Source organism: Aspergillus ruber (genome assembly GCF_000600275.1).
Source record: "Aspergillus ruber CBS 135680 unplaced genomic scaffold scaffold00018, whole genome shotgun sequence".
NCBI lineage: Eukaryota > Fungi > Ascomycota > Eurotiomycetes > Eurotiales > Aspergillaceae > Aspergillus > Aspergillus ruber.
In genome coordinates, this window is record NW_024467314.1 from 101,171 (window position 1) to 126,364 (window position 25,194).

At 48.4% G+C, this 25,194-nt stretch overlaps 10 protein-coding genes across 10 annotated transcripts; 7 read left to right on the top strand and 3 right to left on the bottom strand.

The window, feature by feature from the left end:
* Positions 1–58: 58 nt before the first annotated feature.
* On the top strand, positions 59–889 carry EURHEDRAFT_103697 (uncharacterized protein). The gene is made up of 3 exons (XM_040777665.1): positions 59–454; positions 510–590; positions 655–889. Exons 1-3 carry the CDS (start codon positions 193–195, stop codon positions 840–842), a joined length of 531 nt encoding a protein of 176 aa, XP_040637676.1. The 5' UTR covers positions 59–192; the 3' UTR covers positions 843–889.
* A 1,204-nt stretch (positions 890–2,093) lies between these two features.
* EURHEDRAFT_458870 (NAD(P)-binding protein) lies at positions 2,094–3,008 on the bottom strand (the record flags this gene model as incomplete). Its single annotated transcript, XM_040784537.1, has 2 exons — positions 2,094–2,536; positions 2,588–3,008. 2 exons carry the CDS (start codon positions 3,006–3,008, stop codon positions 2,094–2,096), a joined length of 864 nt encoding a protein of 287 aa, XP_040637677.1.
* Positions 3,009–4,322: 1,314 nt separating this feature from the next.
* On the top strand, positions 4,323–5,680 carry EURHEDRAFT_103707 (putative short-chain dehydrogenase/reductase family protein). The gene is made up of 2 exons (XM_040777666.1): positions 4,323–5,580; positions 5,629–5,680. Exon 1 carries the CDS (start codon positions 4,532–4,534, stop codon positions 5,486–5,488), a length of 957 nt encoding a protein of 318 aa, XP_040637678.1. The 5' UTR covers positions 4,323–4,531; the 3' UTR covers positions 5,489–5,580; positions 5,629–5,680.
* Positions 5,597–6,245, top strand: EURHEDRAFT_413588 (uncharacterized protein). The gene has a single exon (XM_040782204.1). The coding sequence runs from the start codon at positions 5,824–5,826 to the stop codon at positions 6,046–6,048; it is 225 nt and encodes a 74-aa protein (XP_040637679.1). The 5' UTR covers positions 5,597–5,823; the 3' UTR covers positions 6,049–6,245.
* A 136-nt stretch (positions 6,246–6,381) lies between these two features.
* Positions 6,382–8,157, top strand: EURHEDRAFT_413590 (TFIIH/NER complex subunit TFB4). Its single transcript, XM_040782205.1, has 3 exons — positions 6,382–6,607; positions 6,663–8,066; positions 8,128–8,157. Exons 1-2 carry the CDS (start codon positions 6,562–6,564, stop codon positions 7,742–7,744), a joined length of 1,128 nt encoding a protein of 375 aa, XP_040637680.1. The 5' UTR covers positions 6,382–6,561; the 3' UTR covers positions 7,745–8,066; positions 8,128–8,157.
* Positions 8,158–8,221: 64 nt separating this feature from the next.
* Positions 8,222–9,815, bottom strand: EURHEDRAFT_516265 (threonine aspartase 1; the record flags this gene model as incomplete). Its single annotated transcript, XM_040786460.1, has 5 exons — positions 8,222–8,335; positions 8,386–8,495; positions 8,550–9,407; positions 9,459–9,658; positions 9,709–9,815. The coding sequence occupies 5 exons, from the start codon at positions 9,813–9,815 to the stop codon at positions 8,222–8,224; spliced, it is 1,389 nt and encodes a 462-aa protein (XP_040637681.1).
* Positions 9,816–10,499: 684 nt separating this feature from the next.
* On the top strand, positions 10,500–12,353 carry EURHEDRAFT_413592 (actin-related protein 3). The gene is made up of 4 exons (XM_040782206.1): positions 10,500–10,663; positions 10,734–10,756; positions 10,849–11,198; positions 11,299–12,353. Exons 1-4 carry the CDS (start codon positions 10,629–10,631, stop codon positions 12,193–12,195), a joined length of 1,305 nt encoding a protein of 434 aa, XP_040637682.1. The 5' UTR covers positions 10,500–10,628; the 3' UTR covers positions 12,196–12,353.
* A 3,033-nt stretch (positions 12,354–15,386) lies between these two features.
* On the top strand, positions 15,387–16,397 carry EURHEDRAFT_458620 (alpha/beta hydrolase; the record flags this gene model as incomplete). Its single annotated transcript, XM_040784520.1, has 1 exon — positions 15,387–16,397. The coding sequence occupies one exon, from the start codon at positions 15,387–15,389 to the stop codon at positions 16,395–16,397; it is 1,011 nt and encodes a 336-aa protein (XP_040637683.1).
* A 379-nt stretch (positions 16,398–16,776) lies between these two features.
* On the top strand, positions 16,777–18,056 carry EURHEDRAFT_531701 (tellurite-resistance/dicarboxylate transporter family protein; the record flags this gene model as incomplete). Its single annotated transcript, XM_040787195.1, has 1 exon — positions 16,777–18,056. The coding sequence occupies one exon, from the start codon at positions 16,777–16,779 to the stop codon at positions 17,953–17,955; it is 1,179 nt and encodes a 392-aa protein (XP_040637684.1). The 3' UTR covers positions 17,956–18,056.
* Positions 18,057–20,449: 2,393 nt separating this feature from the next.
* Positions 20,450–20,976, bottom strand: EURHEDRAFT_403709 (uncharacterized protein; the record flags this gene model as incomplete). Its single annotated transcript, XM_040780244.1, has 4 exons — positions 20,450–20,510; positions 20,567–20,574; positions 20,628–20,867; positions 20,926–20,976. 4 exons carry the CDS (start codon positions 20,974–20,976, stop codon positions 20,450–20,452), a joined length of 360 nt encoding a protein of 119 aa, XP_040637685.1.
* Between the last annotated feature and the right edge of the window lie 4,218 nt (positions 20,977–25,194).

A 25,194-nucleotide genomic window follows, 5' to 3' on the forward strand; every position in this document is an offset into this window, starting at 1 on the left:
AAAGGGCATGGATTCCGGGATAGACGTGTATAGTGAACTCTTTTGAATCGTGATGATTTCGCAATTCCTCCTTATTCCTCTTCGGGACTTCTGGCTGCGTCCCGTAAACCGTTGTCCTCTTTTGCATCGTATGCATTGTTTGCTTCTTTGTCAAGGGTTGAGCCCTCGTGCCCTACGATCCTGTCAATATACATGCAAACATCGCTCTCCCACATATTGTCTATCCTTTCCTCTGTCAAGCTCTTCTCAAGGCTCTTCCTTACCACGCTCCTCGCTCCCGAAGCCATAACCAACATGGTCTTTTCAAACCTCTTCTTCACGGGCCGAAGCCTGGCCAAAGGACTCTGGCGCAGAACGTCCTCACTTTGTCGTCGTACACTCTCTGGTTTCAACTGGCTCAAGAAGAATTTTGCAGATCTGGTGAAGAAAGCATTGAAATTCCTCTCGCGTCCTGGTACGCATAAAATTACTCGTCCCTTTATAGCATATAAGATATTGATAGCAAGCAGAAGTCATAGGAGTTATTACCTTCGCCGTTGCTCTGGGAATCCTTTTTGGTCTTGGATTCGGAGTTTCTGGGATTGCTGCTGGTTTGTTTCTCCCTGCTTCTCAGTGTTAAGTTGCAAGTGGCTAACTATGAGCCACCATTCATAGGATCCGCCGCCGCTGCTTTTCAATCCGTTGCTTTCGGTGCGTTTACTCCTGCCGGTGGAATATTCGCTGGCTTGACGAGTATGGCGATGACAGGTCTGTACCCTGTGTTTGCCTTCGTTTTGGCTGGGGTCATTGCGATGGTCATGGCGGTTATTGCGAAAATTGTACAGAGACAGGCTCGGGCCTAGTGTACTGGAGGAAGTGTTATGTTGGATTTTACTTCTTAGAAAGAGAATTGGGCTTCAGAGACATTTCAAACCCGCAATCTTCATCATAGGGCCTCATTCTCTGTCGCCCATCATGTAATCCTCGTCCAACTTTTCATAGAGAGCGGACCGATGATAAAAAAACCTTCTTGTAAATAGTTCTGCATAACAAAACATACCGCACCCTCTTCGTCTTCGTATGCTTTGCCTTTCCTCCAGTCATTGTCACTCTTACATTCCAATGATACAATGCAAAATCAAAGATGAAGACCTTGAGGTTTCCTTCCAACTCTCTGCGCACAATAAAGCTTCTTGTTTTGACATCCTTATTTAGGATTCCCCGGTTGTAAAAGAGGTTGTGATCTGAACGGCATCTTCACATATAAATTGTCAAGTGTCTCTAGGGGAAGGCTGAGGAAGACCAGTCAAGTGGGAACCGTTGATGTTCTGCAATATGGTTACGGATAAGTAAATGTGCTCGATCAGTGATGCTTCTTGCATTGAATTTGAGCTTGAAATGGTGATGTATGCCAGGTAATAGGTGATGTCTTTTCCTGGTGACCTTCGAGGATTCGGTACGCCTCTATTTCGAAGTGATAAAAGCATTGCATGAGGTTATAGAGATTGGTTTCATTACGGGGCGCGGTGCATCCCTTTTGTTCTTCCTCCTCTTTCTCCTCTTCTTTTTCCTCCTCCACGTCATTCTCGTCATATTCGTCGCCATCCTCTTTGTCATAATCATCACCTTCACTGCTACTTCTCTTCTTTTTTTTTTTTTTTTTTTTTCTTCACTCTCTCATCATCTTGTTGGAAAGTCGAACGCTAGACTAGCTTTTGAGCGAGAATGTCATTTAAATGCATGTTTCGGCGGAGCATCAAGAGGAAGGCGAGAAGGTTATACTTGTAAGGAGTCTATCTAGCAAACATTTGGGTGGTTAGATGTATTCTATGCATATGTATACACGGCGACCCTATTCCCTCAAAAAATCAGCGAACAACTTCGCCTATAGCGCAGACTGACGATAGACAAAGTCTCCCTTCCCTTTCAAGTATCTCTAAATTACCTTCCCACGGCCCCCTTGATCTACATCTTGCTATGCTGTCAACGACTGCAGTATGAAAATGCCCGAGGAAAACTCCCTCTATATGGAAAGCCAATCCATCCGGGAACAAACTAGACAAGGAATCCCTGCATATTCCTCTCCACAGGATTTACCAACCCGTATATAGGGCTCAAATCCAGTGAGCCCGGTTCTCCTGCGCAAAGACATCGAAGGTCTTTGGAGGTCGACCCGTTACCTTCTCCACCTCATCGTTCAGATGAGCCTCGAATCCCATCGCGGCAGCCGCTTCAAGGTTGGTGAGTAGTCGCGCGTAATACGCCGACACCCCAGCAGTCACGAGACTTTGATAGCGATCCTCCCCGGAGAGACTGACATGCTGGATCTCCCGGCCGAGTGCTATGCTAAGCTTTTGCGCAATCCCGTCATAGGTTAAAAGCTCGGGGCCCAAGATCCGGTGGTCGCAGTTGTGGGGTTTGGCGTCTGTCAGGGCCCTGTAGGCCACAGCTGCAATGTCCGTGGCGCTGACGAAGGGGATTTTGCCCTCGCCGCAGGCTGTGAAGATCCTACTCAGGTCTTTGATCAGGCCGGAGGGGGCTTCTTCGGAGAGGTTTTCTGTTATGCGGTTAGTTTTGTGTACGCCCTGGGAGAAAGGAATATGCATACCCATAAACCAACTAGGCCGGAGAACTGCGTAATCAACCCCCGTGTCCATGAAGTGCTGCCAAACCATCCCCATGCCCGGCTTTCCAGGTTGAGACGAAGTTCCCGCCACAAGGACAAACCGACCAACACCCTGTTCCTGACGCGCGTAGTCGATAAACTCATTCATAGGCTTCCAGGGCTCTGCCACCAGCGGCTCCATCAGATAGATTGCCCTGACATCCTCCCCAGCCGCAGAGCGATACTTAAACGCCTCCTTCCACGACGCCTTGTCCATCCAGTCAAACCGGACAGCCGGCATACCAGCAGGCGCGGCTGACTGGCCTCGGCGAGAGGCCAAGAGGAACTGGTGATTATTGTTCTGAAGAAAGCGTGCAAGACGGACGGCGGTCTTGCCAGTACCACCAATGAGAAGGATAGTCATGTTGCTGGTTTGTTGGAAATGGGCGGATAATACTGAAGACAAGAAAGTGAGCCTTAATTTGTAGTATCAGTCTAACCTGGATGCGATAAGTTGTATACAAGGGCGAAGAGCCTCCATCATATACCAAAGGCTCGCAACCCTAGTCCGGAGATAACAGGGCGTTTAAGTCCGGGTACCATCGGGCGGCGACTAAAGTCCGTTTCTTTATTCGTTTATATCCGCGGCCCCGAAGCTTGGAGAAGTGGTATGCTGTATATTAGACATGCAGAAGACATGTTCTAGGCATACGGCGTGACTATTTCGGGAGATTGAGGGGTGCTGCATCGTGGCGCGTGCCTGCTGGTACTTGACTGCTTGCAAAAGCGAGAAGATTAGATTTTCGCGGACAAACACAATAAATTCCAATGTTCTAGATGCGGTTCATAGGGAAATTCAAACTTGGTAACCATTTCTCGTATGATGGTATTTTTATCGGAAAATGCAGTAAATTATGTGGAATGTAGATGACCTAACACATCAAGAAGACTTCTTCACCTACATATACCACAACATCTTGCCAAACAGAGGCAGCATCATATCCTAGCCACTAATAAAGTCCCATCAACTCACATTCAGATTCGGCTGGTCACTAATTAGCTCCTTGTCCGTCCGTCCACGGATGTACACGACAAAGGATAGTTGACTCGATTGCAATCTAGTTTTCACGCAAACGCTTAGTGACATTGCTTTGTTCTGCTTCTCGGTGCTGTTCCCGCCGTTCATCGCGCAGGACTTTGCGGTTTCCTAGGTCATTTTTATCAGACAAGGGACCGAAGCCGCTGTTTCCGCACTAGCTAGCATATGCGACTACGGGTCTTACGCTGACGTCTTATCTCGCGCTGGGCGTGCATTGTGCTCATCGTGGTGCTGTAGCGTGACATGATGCACTTGGGCTTTGGCTAGGGGCGGCTGGGTTTGGATCCTTGTTGGGTTATTCGTTTCGTTCTTGATGAAGGCCGTGGGGAGACCGAATGAAGATGATTATGTTGAGAGTAGTGGAACTGTGTGAGGATACCTACGTATTGGGTGCCTTGACTGCCTGTATTTACCCTGTTTACGGAGTTTCTCATTATGGATAAACTACAGATACACAGACCCAGGGATACACAGGGTCTACTAAATAACTTGAATCAACGTGCTCATTGTCCACTGCATGATACTGTTTCAATGTAGATCTATAGATGGTAGATCTAATGTTATTTAGTTCAGCATAAAACGTGTGTTCGGAACCCTAACTTAATTTCCGGATGTCCCGGCTTTCATCTTTAATCAACACCGGGGATAAACATATGCACCAACTTGGTCTCCGCCAGCTTCGTCGCCTAGAGGCCGAGATGTGCATGCATTTTGCACAATGAACGGGTTACGCGACGCCTATAACTTGCGCTTCTTCATTGCATAATGGTCTCTGTCTCGAAGCCTTTTTTCATTTGTAATCATCACGTCAGCACAATCCCAAATCTTTACACCAACCTCCAGCCACAATGGGTTTCTTCTATTCACAATTCTTCATAAAACCCGAGTATCCAACCCAATCGTTTGCCGGCCAAAGAGTCATCATCACCGGATCCAACGTTGGTCTCGGCCTCGAAGCCGCACGGCACATCGTCCGACTCCAAGCGGTCCAGGTAATCCTCGCAGTCCGGAACCTAGACGCCGGAGAAGCAGCGAAGCGATCAATTGAGCAAAGTACGGGCCGACCTGGCGTGTGTCAGGTTTGGCACTTGGATCTTGCATCCTTTGCTTCCGTGCAGAATTTCGCGGACCGCGTCGCCCGGTTGCCGCGAGTTGACTGTGTCGTGGCCAATGCTGCTATCGCGACGCCGAGCTTCAAAGTCGCTGAAGGCCATGAGCGGACTATTACCATTAATGTGATTAGTACTATGCTGTTGGCTGTGCTTATTCTCCCGAAGCTACGCGAGACAGCCAAGCACTACCCGGAGAGCACACCGCGACACACAGTCGTCGTGAGCGAGACTCACGCCTGGACCCCGTTTCCCGAGTGGAAGTCCAGCAACACGTTCCAAGCCCTCAAGGACATGGAAAATGCGGACATGGAGAATCGATACTCAACCTCGAAACTAATGGAAATCCTTCTCCTGCGGGAGATGGTTGTCCGGATGTCGGGCTCCGGGGTTATCATTAACATAGTAAACCCCGGACTGTGCCACTCGAAGCTGGCGCGCGAGATTGGCTGGGGGTTCTGGATGTTTAAGCGGCTCGTTGCTCGTTCCACAGAGGTCGGGAGTCGTACTTTGGTAGCCGGGGCTAGTGCTGGGCGTGATAGTCATGGGATGTACATGACCGATGGTCGGGTTTCGGATGAAGCCTTGTCGGACTTTGTGCACAGCTCGGAGGGTAAGCAGGCGCAGAAGAAGCTTTGGAGAGAAATTGCTGGGATATTGGAGGGTATTCATCCAGGTATCATGCAGAAGGTGTAGCCGATTTGGGAGACTTGCAGATTTTCTTATCTTACCTGTATCTAGTTGAGGCTGCATATCCAAAATGCTATGCAATTGTCTACTATCAGGAGGTATGTCTCCTGCTTTCCCTAGTGATGCATGAATGCTAAACGCCGCAGGAACTCCCCTGGTGCCCCATCAACAACGTAGCAGCAACCCTCTCCGAGTTCCTCTTCATTCAAGAGCCTGCCCACCCTATTTATCACTATAGAAATTCAACTCGCCAGTTCTGGCCAGAGATGATCACCATGTTCGCAGGCAAAACGTGAATCCTGCACCAGCAAATCATCCCTTTTGACCAGTGGTTGGAGTGCATGCTGCAGAAAACAGATGAGAAGAAGAGCCCTGCACGGTACGTTAAGGATTTCCTGAACGATCACCTTATTCGGATGGCATGTGGAGGCGTTATTATGGACACTGAGAGGGCTCAGGAATGGTCTTCGCGCCTGCAAACAATGGGAGCTCTTGAGATCGAGATGGTTGGGAAGTATGTTGGCGCGTGGAGAAGATGGAGCTTTTGCATCGAGAATTCATGTTAGAATTCTAATAGTTAGACAGGTCACGGCGTTAGGCGCAGAGCTCAATCGAATCAGCCATTGAAAACCGAAATCATTGATCTGCAGTAGAAAAAGCGAAAGAGCAAACTCAATATATATCTGGACGTGGTATCTACGACAATGAACGAACACCCCCAAACAACACCTCTAATCCATCATAACTAAAGCTTATAGTTCACTAGCGATAACTTCACGAGGTCCTGTTCACCAAAGACTTAATCGACCCCAAGATCATGACGTGAAGAAAGTCACGTGACACTTTCCCAATCGAGAGTCATCGAGCTTCGCCGCAGATCAGAGCTTCATTCAACAACCGTTTTTCCAGCTTCTTGTGTACGCAGTCCCAGTACGCAAATCCTTAACGGACTGCCAGGGACAAGCCGCAATATTACCATAATGAAATGCTAGCCTAAACCCCCTGGAGCTCGAGAACCATACCAGTGTCTAGTTCCGTGACCAACTGACCGCAGTTCCTCGACAATAACCATAACCACCATGAACCCCATAGACGCAACAGAGCACTACGAAACCAGCACCCACGGTACCCCCTCCCTCCTTCCTACCTCTTATTTCAAATAAGGATGCTAACGACGCAGATCCTGCCCCCTCCCTCCTAACCATAATCCTCGATACAAACCCCCACGCCTGGTCCCTCCTCGAATCCTCCCTCCCCTTCTCCCAAGCCGTCGCCAACATCCTTGTCTTCATAAACGCGCATCTAGCATGTAACTACGCCAACGAGGTCGCCGTTGTCGCATCGCATAGTCACCAAGCGTCCTGGCTGTATCCGAAAGAGACACATCATGGTACGGATACGGACGGGGATGTTTCTATGGATCGGGACCAGAATAATGTGCATGATGGCCCAGCAAAAAACGGCCAGGTAAACAAATACGAACCCTTTCGTGTCGTTGAGGAACAAGTTACCCGAAATCTGCGACATCTCCTCGAGTCAACGCCTACCTCTACGCTCACGAGTACGACATCGACAATGATGGCTGGCGCGCTAACACTCGCCCTCTCGCACATAAACCGTCGCACAATAGCCTGGTCCGAAGCCCATGGGGGCACAGGGGACCCCTCGCGCGCCTCCGGCGACGCAACAACAATGGGCTACAGTGGGAGCAAAGAGACAGGTCCTGAGGGGGAGTTGCAGTCGCGGATACTAGTTGTGAGCGTGAGCAGCTCGACGGATTCCGCGCACCAGTATATTCCAATTATGAATGGGATATTTGCGTGTCAGAGGTTGAGAATACCGATTGATGTGTGCAAGTTGAGTGGGGACGCGGTGTTTTTGCAGCAGGCGTCGGATGCAACGAAGGGGGTTTATATGGCGTTGTCAGAAGCGAGGGGGTTACTGCAGTATTTAATGATGGCGTTTTTGCCGGATCAGAGGTCGAGGAAACATCTTGTGCTGCCTACGCGTGTTGATGTGGATTTCCGGGCTGCTTGTTTCTGTCATCGACGCGTGGTGGATGTTGGTTTCGTTTGCTCGATCTGTCTGAGCATCTTTTGCGAACCTCCGGAAAATGGCGACTGTTTGACCTGCGGCACGCATCTTGAGTTGGGAGACTACGGCGCAAAACCGGCCGTCGTGGCTCGCAAGAAGAAAAAAAAGAAGGCTCGTCCAAACGGAACAGCGGCTACACCAACTCCCACGCCCACACCCGGTCCTTGACCAAATTGCCGACACGATTGTATTCTATTTTCTTCTGAATATCAGGTGATAAGAACACTGGAACGGGTATTGCGGATAAGAATACTATTCAAACTTCTGTCAGGGATTTGAGTCTGACTCATCAAAGCAGAAACACCTAAGAATCCTTTGGTCGTGTCCAAGTCGTACCCTGAATGTCACCCGAGAAATATCCACATCACCGTGACCGACCAAGTCTTGGAACACGCACGAACAACAACTTGCCATGTCAACTGTTTCGGGTGCTTAACACCTCGAGAAGGATTGTACACGATACACGGATTCGAGACGTAGTTCAAGACATCTATATATATAGAATCCATATTAGCCAAGATTAGAAATAAAAGCATATAATAGAAACTTACCACTACGAACTCGATCCTGCCATGGAACCAGGAACTTTGTGTCTGAGGCAGCCGGATCAGTACTATAATCGCTATACAAGTGATCGTAGAGAAGTTACCTCTTCCGTCGACAAACGCGACCACCCTGGGCGACATTTCCGTGCCCCTTCGTATTGCGTGACATGACCGAAACGGGCTTTCTATCCTCGCTATTCATCGAAGCAAGGGCCTATTCCTGGTCAGTCCCATGGCACCATATCAAAAAAGGGGCTGACTTACAAAAGACTCAGTGTTATGGCCAAAGAAGAGGTAAATCCCGTCGACAGTCTTCTTAACCGACATAATACCAATCGCTCCTTCGCAATGGCTGCGCTTCACGCCGGGGTGACCTGCAACCGTCAGTCATGATGCGCCAGCAGCCAGGACCCAGAAAAGAGGAATACCGAGGAAGTCCGTGGCTATCGATCCTTTCAGAGCCTCGTCTTCAGTGACCTCCTCGAACAGACCATCCGGACACTTCCGTTGACTGTAGTAGATCCGCAATGCACAGGTGTTCGCTGCCATAGTTGTCGCAATATGCTCGCCTGTTCCTGAGGTGACGGTAGCCACCTGTGCTTTCTCGGGATCACTGGGGTCTGCAGGGATCACAGCGGTACCTATACCTAATAGTGCAGCAGGCCCAACTCGACCAGGATGTTTCATGCCAATGCCACCTGAAGACGACCCTGCAGCAATGTTCCCAAAGCTGTCGACTGCTATGGCTCCTACCGTATCAGAGACGTCATCTGCGTCATCCCCGCTGCGCAACTCTGGAATGAGAGAGCCTGGTGGGGCGTCCATATCCATAGTTTGGCGGACTTGCGCGCTACTGGCTTCGCTAGAAACGTGATTGTGGATGTGGCTTTGGATAGGACCAGGTGGAAGGCCCGGGAAGTTTGCTTGATCTGGATTAGAGGTCACGGGAGTTGCTATACTCGAAGGCGTAGTGATCAATGGGCCCGGATTGTATTGTAGGGGATGACGAATGTGCCGATCATTAGGGTTGTTCTGATTCTGTTGTGACCCAGCTTTCTTCTTTCCAACCATCTCTGCATGTCTTAGTTCACAGCTCCAGCGTTTCCATCGTTGTTTTGCCCCTTCTGCGATGAGGGCGTCATGGGGGAGAACAGGCAGTCGATTTTCATATGCGAAATCAGTCGCTCCTGATCCAACGAGAAAATTCGGAGGTACTCTGTGTAAGGACAACGGATTTGATGAGGCGTCGAGAATAACACGCGCGAGGGAGATTGGATTTTTGACGTCTGCCAAAGTGAGACGAAGGCCAAAAACTGAGGATAAGAGGCAATACTCACGAGAAACTGCCCCAGCTGCACCACTTCTCCCCTCGTGGTCGATAATGGCTGCGTCACATTCGACCTTTCCATCTAAGGTAAGATTGCTGCCGTAACCCGCGTTGGTGATTTCCGAGTCCTCCAATAGCATGATAGCGAGTTCGACCGCGTCCACAGCCGAACCACCGTTCTTTAGCATGGCCATTGCTGCTTTTGCAGCACTGCTAACAGTCAGGAAACTTTAAGCAAGTGACGAAGGGACAGTACTCACTTCTCGCAGGCCTCCAGGTGGGATCTCTCATTGTGGTGACTGTGGTAACCGGCTCCAGCGTGGACGAAGATGGCAGAGATATCACCGTTCTTGCGTGGTCGACTCATGACGACTGCTGTGGATGAGTAATCGTCTTGGGTCAAGTAGCTGTAAGGTACAATCGAGCACAGAAGGTCTCGAGTTGAGAAGTAAAGGTCGATTGTTGTTCAATTTGACAGGATAGGCAACATTGGCTTATGGCTGGGGTGGCTAGACAAGGAATGAGGTAAAAGGATACACAGGGGCTCTGGACGAGGTGCCGGAGAAGAGGAACAGAATCCCGAGAACTGAACGAAGAATAGAGATAGAAATAGATCTGAAAAGAGCGTACAGATTCTAGGTGGTGGTATTATACAGAAGGACTGGTTAGGGAGAGAAAGTAGAGAAGAGGATAAAAAAAGAGAATGAATTTAGAAAAGAAAGAGTAGTTTAAAGGTGAATTCCTTGAAGAGTGAAGGAGAGACTGGAGGAGCACCTTCCTCATTTCACGTGTAAAATTTGGCTGCACAGAAAGAGGCAGTTGCCCTCAAGTGTTGCCCACCATTGCTGAGTCAATTCTGGCTGACAGATAGTCCTATAGCAGTTCTATGTTCTGTTCCCCATTATGTGCCAGAATTTCCCAAAATGGCATGTATGAAGCCACCGGAAGCTGCATCTCGTGCCGTCCGGGGAGAAACTCACATGACGTGGCTTGGCACCGCCCCAGCGATACCGACTGCGAGTCCCCGCTAGTACTGTCTACTCCTACTCTCCTCTTCTTGTATCTTCCCTACTCTTTTGCTCTTTTTATTTAATTCTACTACATCTCTATCTATATCGCATAGGTTTCTCTTCACCGCTGGTCCCGGAAGAAGAAGCGACACCCTCGTCCCTAATCCGCCATGGCGTCCCAAACCCCAGCCGTTGTCATGGACAAGTACGTTGTTTGCTGCGATTCTGATTCCCTTTCATTGCACTCGAATTGACTGACATTCCCCACCATATAGCGGTACTGGATACTCGAAGCTTGGTAAGTCCCATCAAGATATCGCAATTCCGTACCCTTAACGATACGGGGGGAAAGCTACGGGGAGCTCCAAACTGACCACGTATGTTGACTAGGTTTCGCCGGTAACGACTCGCCTTCGTTCGTCTTCCCAACCGCGATTGCGAACAAGACCGGCTCCGGAGGATCTTCCAGACCCGCCGTTTCGAACAAGCCATCGTTCCTGGCTGGTGGTGGTGGTGGGGCAAGCTCCAACCTGTCAGTGAAGCGTGGTGCGGAGGACTTGGATTACTCTATTGGAGATGAAGCTCTGGCTGCTGCGAACGGCCCTGGATACGACCTCAAGTATCCTATTCGTCATGGTCAGATTGAGAATTGGGACTCGATGGAACGGTTCTGGTCCAAGTCGATCTTCAAGTATCTCCGGGTTGAGCCCGAGGACCACTACTTCCTTCTTACTGAGCCGGTACGATATTCCCTCACCATACTGCTGTTTATTTCATCGGCCTCTATATTTGAAAGTACGACTTGTGAGTTGAAGGCATAGCTGACAGTAGTGGTGATAGCCCCTGAATCCCCCCGAGAACCGTGAGAACACCGCCGAGATCATGTTCGAGTCGTTCAACTGCGCTGGTCTCTATATCGCCGTCCAGGCCGTCCTTGCACTGGCTGCATCCTGGACGTCCTCGAAAGTGACCGACCGATCCTTGACCGGAACTGTGATCGACTCGGGTGATGGTGTGACCCATGTTATCCCCGTCGCAGAAGGCTACGTCATCGGTTCTTCCATTAAGAGTATACCCGTTGCTGGTCGAGACATCACCTACTTTGTGCAGAGCTTGCTTCGTGACCGTGGCGAGCCCGACAGCAGCTTGAAGACCGCAGAGAAGGTCAAGGAGGAATATTGCTATGTGAGCCCCGACATTGTCAAGGAATTTGCCCGCTACGACCGCGAGCCCGACCGCTTCCTGCAGCACACCGTCACCTCCCCCAACGGCCGATCGGTCAACATCGACATTGGGTACGAACGCTTCCTGGCACCCGAAATCTTCTTCAACCCTGAAATCTACTCGTCCGACTTCCTGACCCCCCTGCCCACCGTCGTCGACGGCGTTATCCAATCCTCCCCGATTGATGTTCGGAGAGGTCTCTACAAGAACATTGTTCTTTCCGGAGGATCAACCCTATACAAGGACTTTGGCCGGCGTTTACAGCGTGATATCCGCCACTTGGTGGATGCTCGCCTCCGCGCTTCGGAGGCACGTAGTGGAGGAGCCCGGAGTGGTGGCTTGGATGTGGCCGTCGTGACGCACAAGCGGCAGAGGCACGGTCCCTGGTTCGGAGGTAGCTTGCTGGGTCAGACTCCTGAGTTCCGGAGTTACTGCCACACCAAGGCAGAGTACGACGAGATTGGTCCCAGCATTGTCCGCAGATTCGCCTTGCTTGGTGGCCCTGGTACTTAGTTTAGATCCGACGTGCAGCGCGTTACTAGCCTTGTGTTTCTATTACTTGTCTGTCCATAGTTTACTAAGTATTTCTTTCATATCAGCTCTATTGTCATATCCAAGATTAAGATAGAGAAAAGGAATTACTTTAATATATCATGATCCGAACCCCCTCACCCGAACCTGGCTCTCCCTACACTGGATATGTCAGTCGCCCGCGCAATCGTATCTCTTCAGGATGAGTCGTCAACCGCACCTTGAAGAGAACTTTAGAGCATCCACCTCAGGACCCAGACAATATCGCCGGCTCTGAAAATGTCAGTAGAAACAACTGCTGACTGCAGCAAAATTTACCGAGGTGATCTCCGTGGTTGGCAGATAGAATAGGCAGTACAAGTAGTGCCGCATATTATATCGATACCTTCAAGGGTTCTCAATCAAGAGGGGCTCCGCATTATGATCTTGGGAGGGTTATCTCGTAGAGTAAACTCCACGCTTGTCGAATCTTACCATGTTTTTGTCCAATCTCACCTCCGTCGTGAATTTTGCAATCATCATGGGTCCATTTTTAGGCCTATCCAACCTTGTCATATTAAATTGCCGCTTGAATATTCAACGTAGTTGAATGTCTCGGTTCCTAGAGGAGAGAGATTCACATCACCCATTCTTGTCTATTCTTGAGGCACTCCTGAGACGGACCATATGGGCCATAGTTCGTCTACTTTGCTTTGGCATTCTGGACCGGCTAAAGACGACACATCCTTGCAGCAACTCACTCAAACCACTATCTTCTCGTCTATGCTTTTGATGGTTTCTACACGAGAACCCAATTTGTCGACCAAAGCGTGCCTGGAAACAATCGACGACAGGAAATGCACCATGATAATCGTCATGCCGTCTGACAGCACTTTGAATAACCCAGAGATCATTATGAGTAAAGAGAACTATATTGAGGCCGCCATCTAGCCCGGCAAACCCAAAGTATAACAGGACAGTCTCAATTCCCAAGTCATAAAATTCTGGGAGAGGAAGCAATACAATGATGTTCGTCTTCAATGCACTCGGACTTGCTTTTTGCTATGGTTTCTGAGAGTGGACAGGAAGGAAGCGTGGTTATCCTTTCAGCATGGAATATGTCCTTCCAGAGACATGTAAACTCAAGCTATCAATGTCCATTTGTCTGGTCGCTTAACCTTGTGGCTTCGAAATGCATAATGACTCGATTCACGCATTTGTGAGAGCTAGCCCAGTCACTCCAGGTGTAGGAATACTGCGAGGACTCATGTTTGCTATAGAATGCACGCAAAATGCTATTATTAAAGGATGGTGCTTCATAGAAATTGACCAAGAGAGGCATGCCATTCTTTTTAGGTCGTTGAGACTTTTATACAGTGGCCTAGGCATGCTTCGGATCTTGACTTTCATGACAGCCTCTGAAGGCCGTATACTAAAGGCCGATCATATGGAGAGGCCTAGTAAGTTGGGTCGTAATCTTGTATTAGTCTTTCTGCAAATTGCATAGTTGCAGTGGTGAATCACTTCAACGAAATATCGGTAGCAGTGCTGCAAGCACAATCAGTGAAAGTCTTGCAACGTGGGTTTCCTGGTTTGCGAACTCATAAATTTTTTTGCTTTGATATATCCGAATAATATCTGCTTGAATTTAGATTGCATTTCTCATATTGGGACGAACATCAGGATGCCATTGAATGATACAGGATCAAAGTGACCCTTGGTGACCCATTAAAGTGACTTTACTTCCAGGATTACAAGGTTTGTCCCGGGGTCCTTGGTCTCATCAAGTCATGAAAGCAGCTGCAGTATCCGAAAAAAAATTCCTTCATTGTCATAATAGAGATGAACCTGTCTGGGTATTCCTCAAAGAAAGGCTTTTTAGATGTAGAGACGTCTTGGTTCCTGACGCTGAAAGGCCTGGTATTCGGTATTATGTGGTCATCCAATGCTTCTTTCCTGAAATTGAGGGATTCGCAATAGGCATGCCTTATGAGGGGTTTCCCTTTGGATAGACTCGTCAAATAGGTCAAGAAAGTGTCATTTTTGCAGCAAACATACTCAAACTCTGACCTACTAGGCGTCAATCGAGGGTATCACTTAGCGTACGAGACACTCTGACTGCTCGCTCTGGCGAAAGGAAAAAGTCGACTTTTCTTCCTCTGTTAGATCTTGTTGGCTCCTCAAATTTGTGCGAGGAATCTTCGCCTTCAATGCGTTCTGCGGAGGAACGAATATATGTCGTTTGCGTGATGAATGCGCAGAAACCCGCTGTCTGTAAGCAATTCTCCGCTCTCAAGCAACTCCCAGGTTAAAGTGAGATTTCTTTTTTGGAAAGGGAAGACTGATATGTGCGTAGTTATTCGATTTTATTGTATACTGGGAAGGGCTTCGGCGTCGGACGAACGATCCTTAGTTGCTGTTGTAAAGGCGCACTGTGGGAATAGCATCCAAGACGGACCAACAATAAAGTATGTGGGAGATAGGGAAGTCCAGGCAAGCATGTGCAGTATGCCTTGCTTGCTGTGCGACTTGGATTCGATAACAGAGAAGTTTGTTTCGAGTCACTCGGACTTCTGTTCGAAAGCCAAACCGGACAGCTGCGGTATCCGGAAAGGGTCTTTGGTTGCTTTGATCGATGATTCTTTTCGAACCTTCTTCCCAACTACCAAAGGATATAACACATTGTATCCGAATATCAGGATACTTGACAGGTGCTGAAAAGGCTTAAAGAATCAGTCGCCAATAGGCGTGCCCCTATAAGGACTTCGTTTTCAAGGATAGGTCGATTGCAACCCCATAGGATTGGAGGACAAAATCCAAACGAAATATGTATAAGTCAGAAGCCAATGACAGGCTTCAGGTAGAGCACCTGGTTTACTATATTTGTTGCTATCATGAATCATCCAGGGTGCATTTGTCTTCGCAGTGAGATTCTTGATGTTGGAGCCAGGAAGAGGGCAGGGTAAGAGATATTCTATTGCATGAAATCAGGTGTTTACCATCCTCAATTCATGTCGTCTGTGAATGTACTGTCTACTGATTCTATGGTTAACGTCACAGGCACTCCGTATCCGTCGTGATAGGGTATGATGTCAGATATACGGTGGTTATATAAAGCCAGCTATTTACAAGGCTGAGCCGTATCTCATCTATATATACTAAGGCCCAATTGATTAATTACAGAGAATTGTACCATGTCCCCAAACCTCATTCCAAAAACGGGCAGCAGAACAGCCCTAGACCCCCAAATCCAAACATTCCTCACCCAAAACTCCTCCCTCCAACTAGGAGGCACCGACTTCCTCGCCGAGCGCAAACACCACACCCAAGTATTCGCCTTCCACAATCATCCCCCAATCCTCCAGGCCTCAATTGACCACGTCGAGTTTACGGCAATCCGCGGCCCTCACGGAACGATCCCAATTCGCGTGTTTTATCCCAGGAGCGGCGAGGAACAGAAACAGTCCCGGGATGCCGCTGCATTAATCTACTTCCACGGTGGAGGCTACACAGTCGGATCGGTGGATGAGTTTGAGAATGGTCTTCGGATACTGGCGGAAGAGAGCGGCGCGCAGGTCTACGCTGTCGAGTACCGATTAGCCCCCGAATGGCAATTCCCGACACAGCTAGATGAATACCTCGCGGTACTAGAATGGGTTCAGGGTAAAGGTGGTGCGGAACGAGGAGTTAATCCCCAACTAGTCTGCGGCGGAGGCGATAGTGCCGGAGGAAACATGACCGCTGCGCTCGCCTTGCGCGTTAAAGACGGGAAAGGCGGCAGAGCGCAACCCATGCGCGCGCAGATCCTGCTCTACCCAGAAGCGCGAATCCCATTCGACACTCCTGCTGCGTCGGAAAATAACTCGGGGATCTACCTGGAGTGTAATGGCATCTTTTCTTTTGCGGATCACTATCTTCCCCGTGGAACGCCACCGTCGCATCGATATATCTCGCCTGGGATGCAGCCAATCTCGTCATTACGGGATCTACCGGCGGCAGCGGTATACACTAATGGATTTGATCCGCTGCGCGATGTTGGGGTGGAGTATGCGTCCAAGTTGGATGAGGCGGGTAACCAGGTTGTCTGGCATCATTTTGATACGCTCCCACATGGATTCTTGCAAATGGCGCCATGGAGTGAGAAAGCTATGAAGGCGACGAAGCAAGTTGGTAAGGACTTGGGAGAGTTGGCATATGGGAAGTAACCGCACTCTGTTGTATTTATTCAATGTACTCTTGTATATAAACAGCCGATCCGATCGATATGACGTCATAAGATCTCAGCCCTAGTATCCGTCCATCCATGAAAACTTTTTTTTGTCTTGTTCTATTACCTTACAGCCAGGTTGCCTTGTGCCTGCTTTTTATGCCCTGTAATATTTTGTAACTGCTGTATACAAAGCGCACGAGGTTTCTCGTGTCTTGACATCATGTGTCGTCATATCAAAACAAGTGGATACCGAGCAGAACAAGTTGCGACACAAAATTATCCGGTGCACAACTAACAGCCATCATGAATAAAAAGGACCAGTTGTACATAGTCTGCTGCTCCCATATCGACCTTGAAGCCTCAAGGATCCCACCATGACCGGCCGTGTATCTATTGGACAGCGCATTCGCCAGGTCTCTTGGGGCTGGTATGCCATCTCTATGAGTACCGGAGGCATTGCACTCCTTCTGAACCAAACACCGCATCAATTCACGGGCCTTAATATTATCGGAAAGATTGTGTTTATCCTAAACCTAGTCGTGTTTTCATCGATAAGCATCGCAATGGGTATTCGGTTCATTAGCAAATCGTCCACGTTGAAAGAATCATTCCAGAGCCCGCAGGAAACACATTTCTTCCCGACTTGTGTGCTGGCAATTGCAACTATTATAATGGGTATTTCATCATACGGCACATCCTCCTGCGGTCCGTGGTTACTGGTTGCACTGCGCGTGCTCTTCTGGCTGTACGTCGCTATCGCGACACTCGTCGCAATTTTCCACAACTGGTATCTTTACCATTCGTGCATGGCCAGTCAGCAAACTTTCGCGCTTCTACGACTTCTACCTTCCTTTCCCGCAATGCTGTCAGGAACCATGGCATCGGTACTCACGTCCAACCAACCTGTGCACCACGCTAAACCGATGCTCATCGGCGGAACAACCCTGCAGGGCTTCGGCTTCCTCATGTCGCTCCTCGTATACGCCGAGTACGTCTTCCGTGCAAACAAAGATGGCCTCCCCAAGGCCCTTGAGCGACCAGAAATGTTCATCGCCGTCGGCCCCTGGAGCTTCACAGCAGTCGCCCTAATCGGCATGGCCCAAGTCGCCGTGGAAAAATGGCCCCAGCGCTACATCATCTCTGTCGCAGATACATCCTCCTCCTCGCCAACCTCGGTATCCGCAGCAGACATCGCACTGGTAATAGCAACTCTCTCCGCGGTCTTCATGTGGATGATGTCGTTCTTTTTCTTCTGCATCGCAGCAATCAGCACCATCGCTTCGTGTCGGGTGGTTAAAGGCAAGGGGAAAGGGGAGTTGGGGATGTCGATGGCGTGGTGGAGTATGGTGTTCCCAAATACGGGATTTACGTTGGCGACAATTGATATCGGGGAGGCTTTGCAATCGGAGGGGATATTGTGGGTTACGAGCGTGATGACGGTTTTGCAGGTTGCTGTGTGGTTGATTGTTGGTGCTGGGACAGTTTGGGGGGTTTGGAATAGGGAGTTGTTGTGGCCGGCTGAGGTGGAAGGGGATGATGAGAAGGATAGATGAGGTTGTCTTTGATTTTTTTTCATTCGTTTTTATATTCTGGTTTATGTTGGTGCAAATATTTGCGTTTGTCATGCTATATACCCATAGAATCATATGTTCATGTCCATATATTCCCGGTGCTTCATGTACTCATCCACCGAAATAGGAAATCTGACCACATCGCGGAATGATGACACCCAAGCTTAGTTCCCTTGATAGGGAACCGGTGCCCGGCGCGCTGAATGGCTTGCAAGAAACTTGTAGTATGCAAAGCATGCCAGTTTGGAAACTCCCACACAGGGGATCGCAGGTTCTTAGCTTGAAAGAAAATGAATCGCCACTGCAGCCTCGCTGTATAGTGGTAGGTTCTAATACGGCTTCTCGAATCTGCCCTAAGAGTCCGGATAGGATCTGTCCGAACACGACTCGTCCCCATCACAACGAATATTACGAGGACTCCAATGATTGAATGCACTATTCAACCGCTGTTGCGAGTGTCATCACGAATCGCTGCTGGATATTGAGTAAACACGATGGATGACTATTTGGACGCGATGGCAATGCAACTAGCTTGTTTGCAGATGTATTGGCTTCGTTATGGATTGCCCTTTGTTCTATATACTGTCGGCTTTTCAACATCTCCCATTCAGTTGCCGACACTTGATAGCATCAAGTCACTGTCCATGGCAGATGTATTAGAATTGACCGGTCCATATTCCTCAGTGATGCATCTTGAAATGCGTCTTCTAAGGTGTAAGACCTGATGATATTGATATCTTTATCTGACCGTTGCCATCTTAATCGTCCAAGGGACCAATCACATTAGGGGCACCGATCATATCCAACATAATTTCAGCGTCTGCAGTCACTTTTTGGCCAGCATCCTCAGAGTTATCCTCACTGCCATCCTCACTACCATTACTAGTATCACTGCTGATCACAATTTTGGTTCCTGCTGGGAATTGGTGTGTTTTTAGACGCTATTGGGCAGGAGCCGCTGGATTTTCTGGGATTAACTCTCCCTCTTGCAACACAGCCTTCATAATTTCGTTAAAGAATTGCTTGGCCTACTCGGGAAAGACATGGCATTGTGGAAGATATCAGCATTTATTTCATCATTTTTTGTAGCCGCTTAAATGCGCGCTCTCGGCTAGCCTGGGATGACTCCTAGGTCTTTTCCTCTAGGACTTTGCCAACGTCGCGCGACATGACACGTCGTGATTGATATTTAGGAACAATTTCGGACACAAGTCGATCCTTGAAAGATGACTGAGCTCGGAGCGTGTAGGTGTTCGCCTGAATATGGCCGAAAAGGAGTTTGATAGACGTATCAATTCATTGCAAATTTCAATACTTGCTTGAACTTGTCGCTAAACAACGCCGATGTCTAAGGGGTTCCCAAAGAGGTTTTCCGTATAATCACCGTCAAAATTGCCCGAGATATGAGAATGATGGTAACTCTTTTCCGTGTCCGATATTTAATGGGTCGTTAACTCTGGATTATCAGACATGGAAGCAGTTGGGGTTGACTGCTGTTGTGTGCAAATTGCTAGCAAAGACGGCGAAAGAAATGTAGGATATGCGCAATACTAGGCCTAATTTCGAAAAGCAGGGCAAATCCCCAAAAAGACCTCCCGGCATCGAAACCTTTCCTAGCAAGATCATTTGCAGAAGATCGATCCGCGCCTGGTCACTGCAAATAAGCTGTTCATCCTAGCTAACCACTGCGGAGCATCAACGCTCTCATCTGGGGTCCCCATTAGGTCTGGGGACCCAAGGGAGGAAGTTTGTGGATCCAAAAATATCTTGATGGTTGGTATCACTTTGTTGCTTACCACTGCAAAGTAATCTGCAGTCAAATATATTGCCGTGATCTCACAAGTTCCCCATATGTGAATTAATGGCATGTATGGTTGAATTTTTTTTTTTGTTCAGCAGTAAGGAAAAGCATATTGCTATATTATTTGGCCTGTTGCATTCCCAGCTCGCGTCGGTATCCTTCCTATTTCACCCATGGACCGGGGAGGGGATGTTCAAAATGTATCTTTGTAGGCACCGTTCATATTCGTGTGTGATGTGAGCAGCAGTGATTTTGAACCGAATACCGTGTACACTCAATTCAAACATTCCTTGGTCATGCCATCCTCTAAGAGCTCCAAGCTGTTCCCTATCACCTGTGGCAACAGCTCTGCAACCTCCTTACCTAGGATGTCTGCGCAGTATTTCCCCACCTCCTCAGCGCCAAAATGGACACCAGCGGCATAGCCCCGTTTTACTTGGTAACGCATTCATTACTATGTTTTGTTTCATGCTGCTGTATCTGAGCGCGGATATCTGAAAAATCGAGTTTGTAGATGATTTGCATGAGCATGGTCGATCAGCCAAATCTGTGGTTATGGAACCAGTTCCACAGCATAAGGGCTGCGAGCCAAAACCGCCTGTGAAATGTAAGGGAAGGAGCGCACACTCATGGTAGTCTTCTCGGTATTTTTGCTCCTGGTGATTCTCATCCCGCTCAAGTCCAGAAGGAGTCGTTTATCGTCGGCGCCTCAGGAGTATAAACAGACGCATGGTTGCTATACAGTCAACACACAAAAAAAAAAAAAAAAAAAAAGCGAGCTCACAGACTTACATGATAGTCTATACAATTCTAAGTCCCACCGAACCCGAAGGATGTGATCAGTCGGCATTACCTTGATATTCACCGCCACAAGGTAGTCTCCGGTGAAGTAGGTGACTGGTATCTTCAATTTGGTACCGCACACGTTGATTGCAAATGCTTCTTGGTCGATTAACATAGTGGCCAATACCTGACGATTGTTCTCCATCGCCTGGCCGAGAAGCTTGGCGACTTTCTGTTCTAATATGTTCTCGCAATAGCCCTCATCCTTCCAACTCCCCACGTGCATTACCGCGGCGTGGCGTCGCTTGGCCTGATTAAACATGTAAGCAGTGTTCTGGGAATTTAACTTGAAAGCAAAGATTGCTTACTTCGAACGAAATGACAGGATCTTCCCAATTCTGTGGGAACCAGCAATCCATCCCTCATAAGCAAGAAAAACACTGCTGTCATTCTTGACAATGATATGACTTCGTTGCCCGAGCTAATTATGCACTGACTGGGATCTTCTGCTCCTAGACAGGCTTGGTAACTATTACACGCAAGAATGGGAGACTGATAAGGGACATATATCGAGAGATAGTATACACGTGTGCTTTGTAGTATGAACGCGCACAAAGTTGTCATGGTTGTAAATCGAGTCGTTTGAGCGACAGCGAGGCCCGTTAAAGGAGGTGGGAATGAAATGCATGGCGAGCCAATGTATCTGCGATTAGCCCCTCCAGGTAGATATTAGCACAAAATATAACGCGCAAAATATTGCAGAGAACCTTGGTCATGCCCAAATGCTCGAGAGACAGGAGAGGCGTTTTGGAGTCTACTATTTGCACATCAGAGAACTCACTGGCGGTTTCATCACATCTTTGCTATCCTTCGCCGCGTTCTGCCATACCAATATAATTGTATAGAGCATTCCGCATTTCTGAGTGATGCTGCTATATAAGCAGAGCATGGAGCCGTTTGTAAAAGTTGGAATCCTAAAGCTGTCCGTGTACAATATTGGTATTGCTCTAGCGAAATGCCCCATATTCGTCATAACAGAACGTGTTGCACCAGGGCAACATCAGCTTTTCAGCCTTCGCTGATGTAGCCGTCCGCGACTAATCCGGTCAATAAACGCAGAGACCCAAGCCATGCGTGAAACATTTGCGGATGAAAGAAGCCAGTCAGTCGAACCGGGCGTATCTGGCTCACTGGTATAAATCTGCCATTGACAGCCCGTAGATATTCCAAGGTGAAACGAGCGCCACTCATCTTCATATTTGTGCCATACACGCTCACGATGAACAGCTGCTCTTTGTACCAGTTTTCTGTGGGTCTGCCGTGTCTCCTCCGTTGGTTGATCTAGCAGCTCTACCATATACCCATGTGCTCGAAATGGCCAGCTCTCACACAGATGCTCCCTTTTCTTTCCAGGTACCATACATATAGCACAATTCTGCCCGCTCCTGACGTCAGTCAACTGAGTCTGCTCCTCATAGTTTGCCATTATCCCTATAGTGAATGGGTAGCACTTCCTGGCCTAGGATCTTGAATGAACGGCGTTTATTTTTTGTAGGCCTCAAATGGATACTTGCGGCATGGCGACGCTCTTACTGATAGCGTATGTGTAGTGCTGTACGACAGACAGGACTTGCTTCAAGTGAAGCGACAAGGACCACGCCGTATGTTGTCGGCACTCCGGCTTCGCAAAATGACACAGGACATGGAGTATCTCGATCGACAGGACAAAGGCTATTCAACCTCTGCTGGGGTATATCCAAATCTTGACGACTAGCAAGCCACATTTTGCTTGCTAGCTGTGTTTTAATGCCACATGTGGGTAGGATCGATTCTTCAGCTCGAGACTTGATCCTTGGTATATGAATCATGACTGTAACATGGATTGCCCAATACCATGTCAATTGTGAGCTAGGCGATGGACGTAATTGATTATCCTGATGCCATGGCCGGGAGACCTCCCTTCATGGTCTTCTCTTAGGATCCCAGGGGATGGCTGGACAAGCCTTCCGCAGATGGCAAAGAGGACACGCTTGGCGCGTTTTTGAGCGCTTCATTGGTTGATAGATCCATTATAGTTTTAGGCCAAATAGGCCTTGGAAACTATTATGGTCCTGTCGATTAATTGCTGTTTTCCGGTGCTAGCTTCTGTCTTCAACCTTTGCTTTCCACGAGGTCTTCAGAGTCTATCTCCATGTCTCAAAATCATTCTCGTGTTTACAGCTTGATAAAGAAGCTGTTCTTGTCGAGGTTAATATGAGAAGTTGTCACTTCGTCTCTGGTTGGGGAAACATTGTTGGAGATATGCCCGATTAGAACTTCGAACTCCATTTTGTTCGGATACCTGCCTGCGAATGGAGAGTTCCGAGCCAGTGTACCCATAATTTCGGGACTATAGGACACGTGATTCTACTCGCACAAGGGCTTCTCGTGGAGGTTAAATCGTCTGCAATCTAACTCGGAATTTCTGACGTAAAATAGCAACTACTACTATCGTCTGCAATCTCATCTGGTCGGTGTACAGAACATGCACATCAACAAGGCGTCCGTCCCGTTGCATATAGCCCGTCCTTAAGCATTAACGGTTATTAACGAGAGCTATAAGATTGATCCGTGTTTGTACACGTTCCACATTGCTCTTTTCACCGGACTAGGGCCATGAGCAGCACCGTTTCATAGTCCTTGTACTTTATATCTTCCTTTTCTTAGAGTATAGCCACTATAAAAATTAGTCCTCATGATTTGTCCCGCGACTCTTCTAGACAAGGGTTTAAATCTCACAAAGTGGTTTCTCAGGCCAGCCGTCAAGACTTCTGTGTCGGTCCGACCAGTACTGTTGCAACTAGAACACATCTCCCTTTGGGCTGTTCCAGGTTGCCGTTGCAATCAGAATAGTCCTATGCTTCTTTAGCAGCAGGCACGCTTCGTATTCGAATGGCAAAGTGACGCCGCGAACATCGGAAGCGCGGCCAATGGTTTTTTGTAATAGCCATCAAACTCGCTCGCTGTCATTTTCCATGTGATTTGTAGCTCTAGTATAACGACGCGCAAAGTAGTGAGTGGCTGTGCATGACGTCCCCATCTCTACCTGCGCTGGTACAGTTCGTCGCTAGTCTGGAAAATGCCTACGTCGTGCATGCCAACGATATCAATCACGCCAGAGGAAGGGCATTCTCGCTAATTGTCGGCCACGTTGAATGGGGATCCCTGCTCGTGCCAATTTTGGTAAATTCGATCTTTGGAAGGCGTCATTTGCAATCACAAGTGACGACTTCAAGAAAGTTGTGCCACGTCTCCCACAGTATCAATAAGTGGATGTGGTATTTCCTCATCTGGTTGTACTTATTGCTAGAGGATAAAGGATGCCTCTCGGGCCTTGCTATTCACGCAGAGTGAGACGCTTCCGCTTAAGGACTGTATGGAACGTTTTGCTCGTCTTTCTGTGGGTGTTCGGTGTCGACATTCTGGTTACGGCGGCCGGTGCACTTCCCGGTCAACAATCGCATGTTGAGGGTAACGGTTTAAACTCGAGTATTTTCTATCTTTTCTGCCGTGAGCGTCCTCCCTTGCGTTTATAGATGGATGTAGGTGGTTCTATTAAACATAAAATATCCGTGGATTGGTATAGATACCATGATACTATTGCAGGGAACTTTGGTCATATTCTGTAAAAATGGATGAAGAGAGGGAGGAGATGGAGCGAGATAGTAATTGAAATATTTGCTATCTAAAAGACCATAGAAATTGCTTGGCAGCAAACAAAGAGTGAAAGAGGCAATGAAGCATTCACTTGCAGTGGCTTTTTATCCTTCACTTTTAGTGCCCACATCATGGAAATAACCCGGTATCTGCCCTACCATGCCGTTGGTATGTTGCAGGGCTATTAAGAGAGTAATTCCTACGTGGTAGTAGATTCGAGACAGGGCTTATCCGGGCGAGCTTCTTAGCACCAAGATGCCCCAGAAGACCAATGAGAAGTCTCAATATCTCCCGTCGCTGGTTATGTTCCTGGGAATCATACGTCACAGAGCGAAGGAGTGTAAGACGCTTCATGAGCGCTTCACCCTGACTTAGGTTACTTATGTAGTTCCGAGATATCATGGCCGAGCTGAGCTGAAGTTTGAACTTGTTTATCCGGAGTGCGAATGCTCTGTAGGCTTCCAGTGAGTCTTCTGTCTTCGGTTTCGGGACACCTGCCAAGACTCCCTACGGGTTTCAGTACACCTTTCACACTACAGGAATGGATGTGGAATGGAAGCTCTCGGCGAAGGGCTATGGTACTGAATGATCTGACCAGAACGTAGGACTGAGATAACGACACAAACTAGATTCCCACTCACAACCAGGTATCTATTTCAACATATCCAAGGAGAGTATTGACTAATGCGTTTGGAGGATGTATAGTTGCTTCTGAAGAGTTCCTATCCCATCGCGTCCCCTTGGATCACTGATGCTAGGTGTTTGTGAATACCCCTGAAGGGACTCTGGGTTTACTCGCAGATGTCAGCGCGCTTATCAGATGTAACGTCTAAGAATGGATGTGTGTGTGTATTCGGAGGTGGCAGGCTAACATGCCTAAATAGCCTCTTGGACCGAAGCGAGGGCGGACCCAGCGACACGTGACCCGCCGGGTACTAACA

Excerpts from the sequence above, each read along its gene's own strand:
- EURHEDRAFT_103697 (XM_040777665.1), top strand. The coding sequence starts at position 193 with ATGCAAACATCGCTCTCCCACATATTGTCTATCCTTTCCTCTGTCAAG. Across the intron at positions 455-509 it reads GAAATTCCTCTCGCGTCCTG|AAGTCATAGGAGTTATTACC; the intron begins GTACGCATAAAA and ends GATAGCAAGCAG. Across the intron at positions 591-654 it reads AGTTTCTGGGATTGCTGCTG|GATCCGCCGCCGCTGCTTTT; the intron begins GTTTGTTTCTCC and ends CACCATTCATAG.
- EURHEDRAFT_413588 (XM_040782204.1), top strand. The coding sequence starts at position 5,824 with ATGCTGCAGAAAACAGATGAGAAGAAGAGCCCTGCACGGTACGTTAAG.
- EURHEDRAFT_413590 (XM_040782205.1), top strand. The coding sequence starts at position 6,562 with ATGAACCCCATAGACGCAACAGAGCACTACGAAACCAGCACCCACG. Across the intron at positions 6,608-6,662 it reads CTACGAAACCAGCACCCACG|ATCCTGCCCCCTCCCTCCTA; the intron begins GTACCCCCTCCC and ends CTAACGACGCAG.
- EURHEDRAFT_103707 (XM_040777666.1), top strand. The coding sequence starts at position 4,532 with ATGGGTTTCTTCTATTCACAATTCTTCATAAAACCCGAGTATCCAACC.
- EURHEDRAFT_413592 (XM_040782206.1), top strand. The coding sequence starts at position 10,629 with ATGGCGTCCCAAACCCCAGCCGTTGTCATGGACAA. Across the intron at positions 10,664-10,733 it reads CCAGCCGTTGTCATGGACAA|CGGTACTGGATACTCGAAGC; the intron begins GTACGTTGTTTG and ends CCCACCATATAG. Across the intron at positions 10,757-10,848 it reads TACTGGATACTCGAAGCTTG|GTTTCGCCGGTAACGACTCG; the intron begins GTAAGTCCCATC and ends TATGTTGACTAG.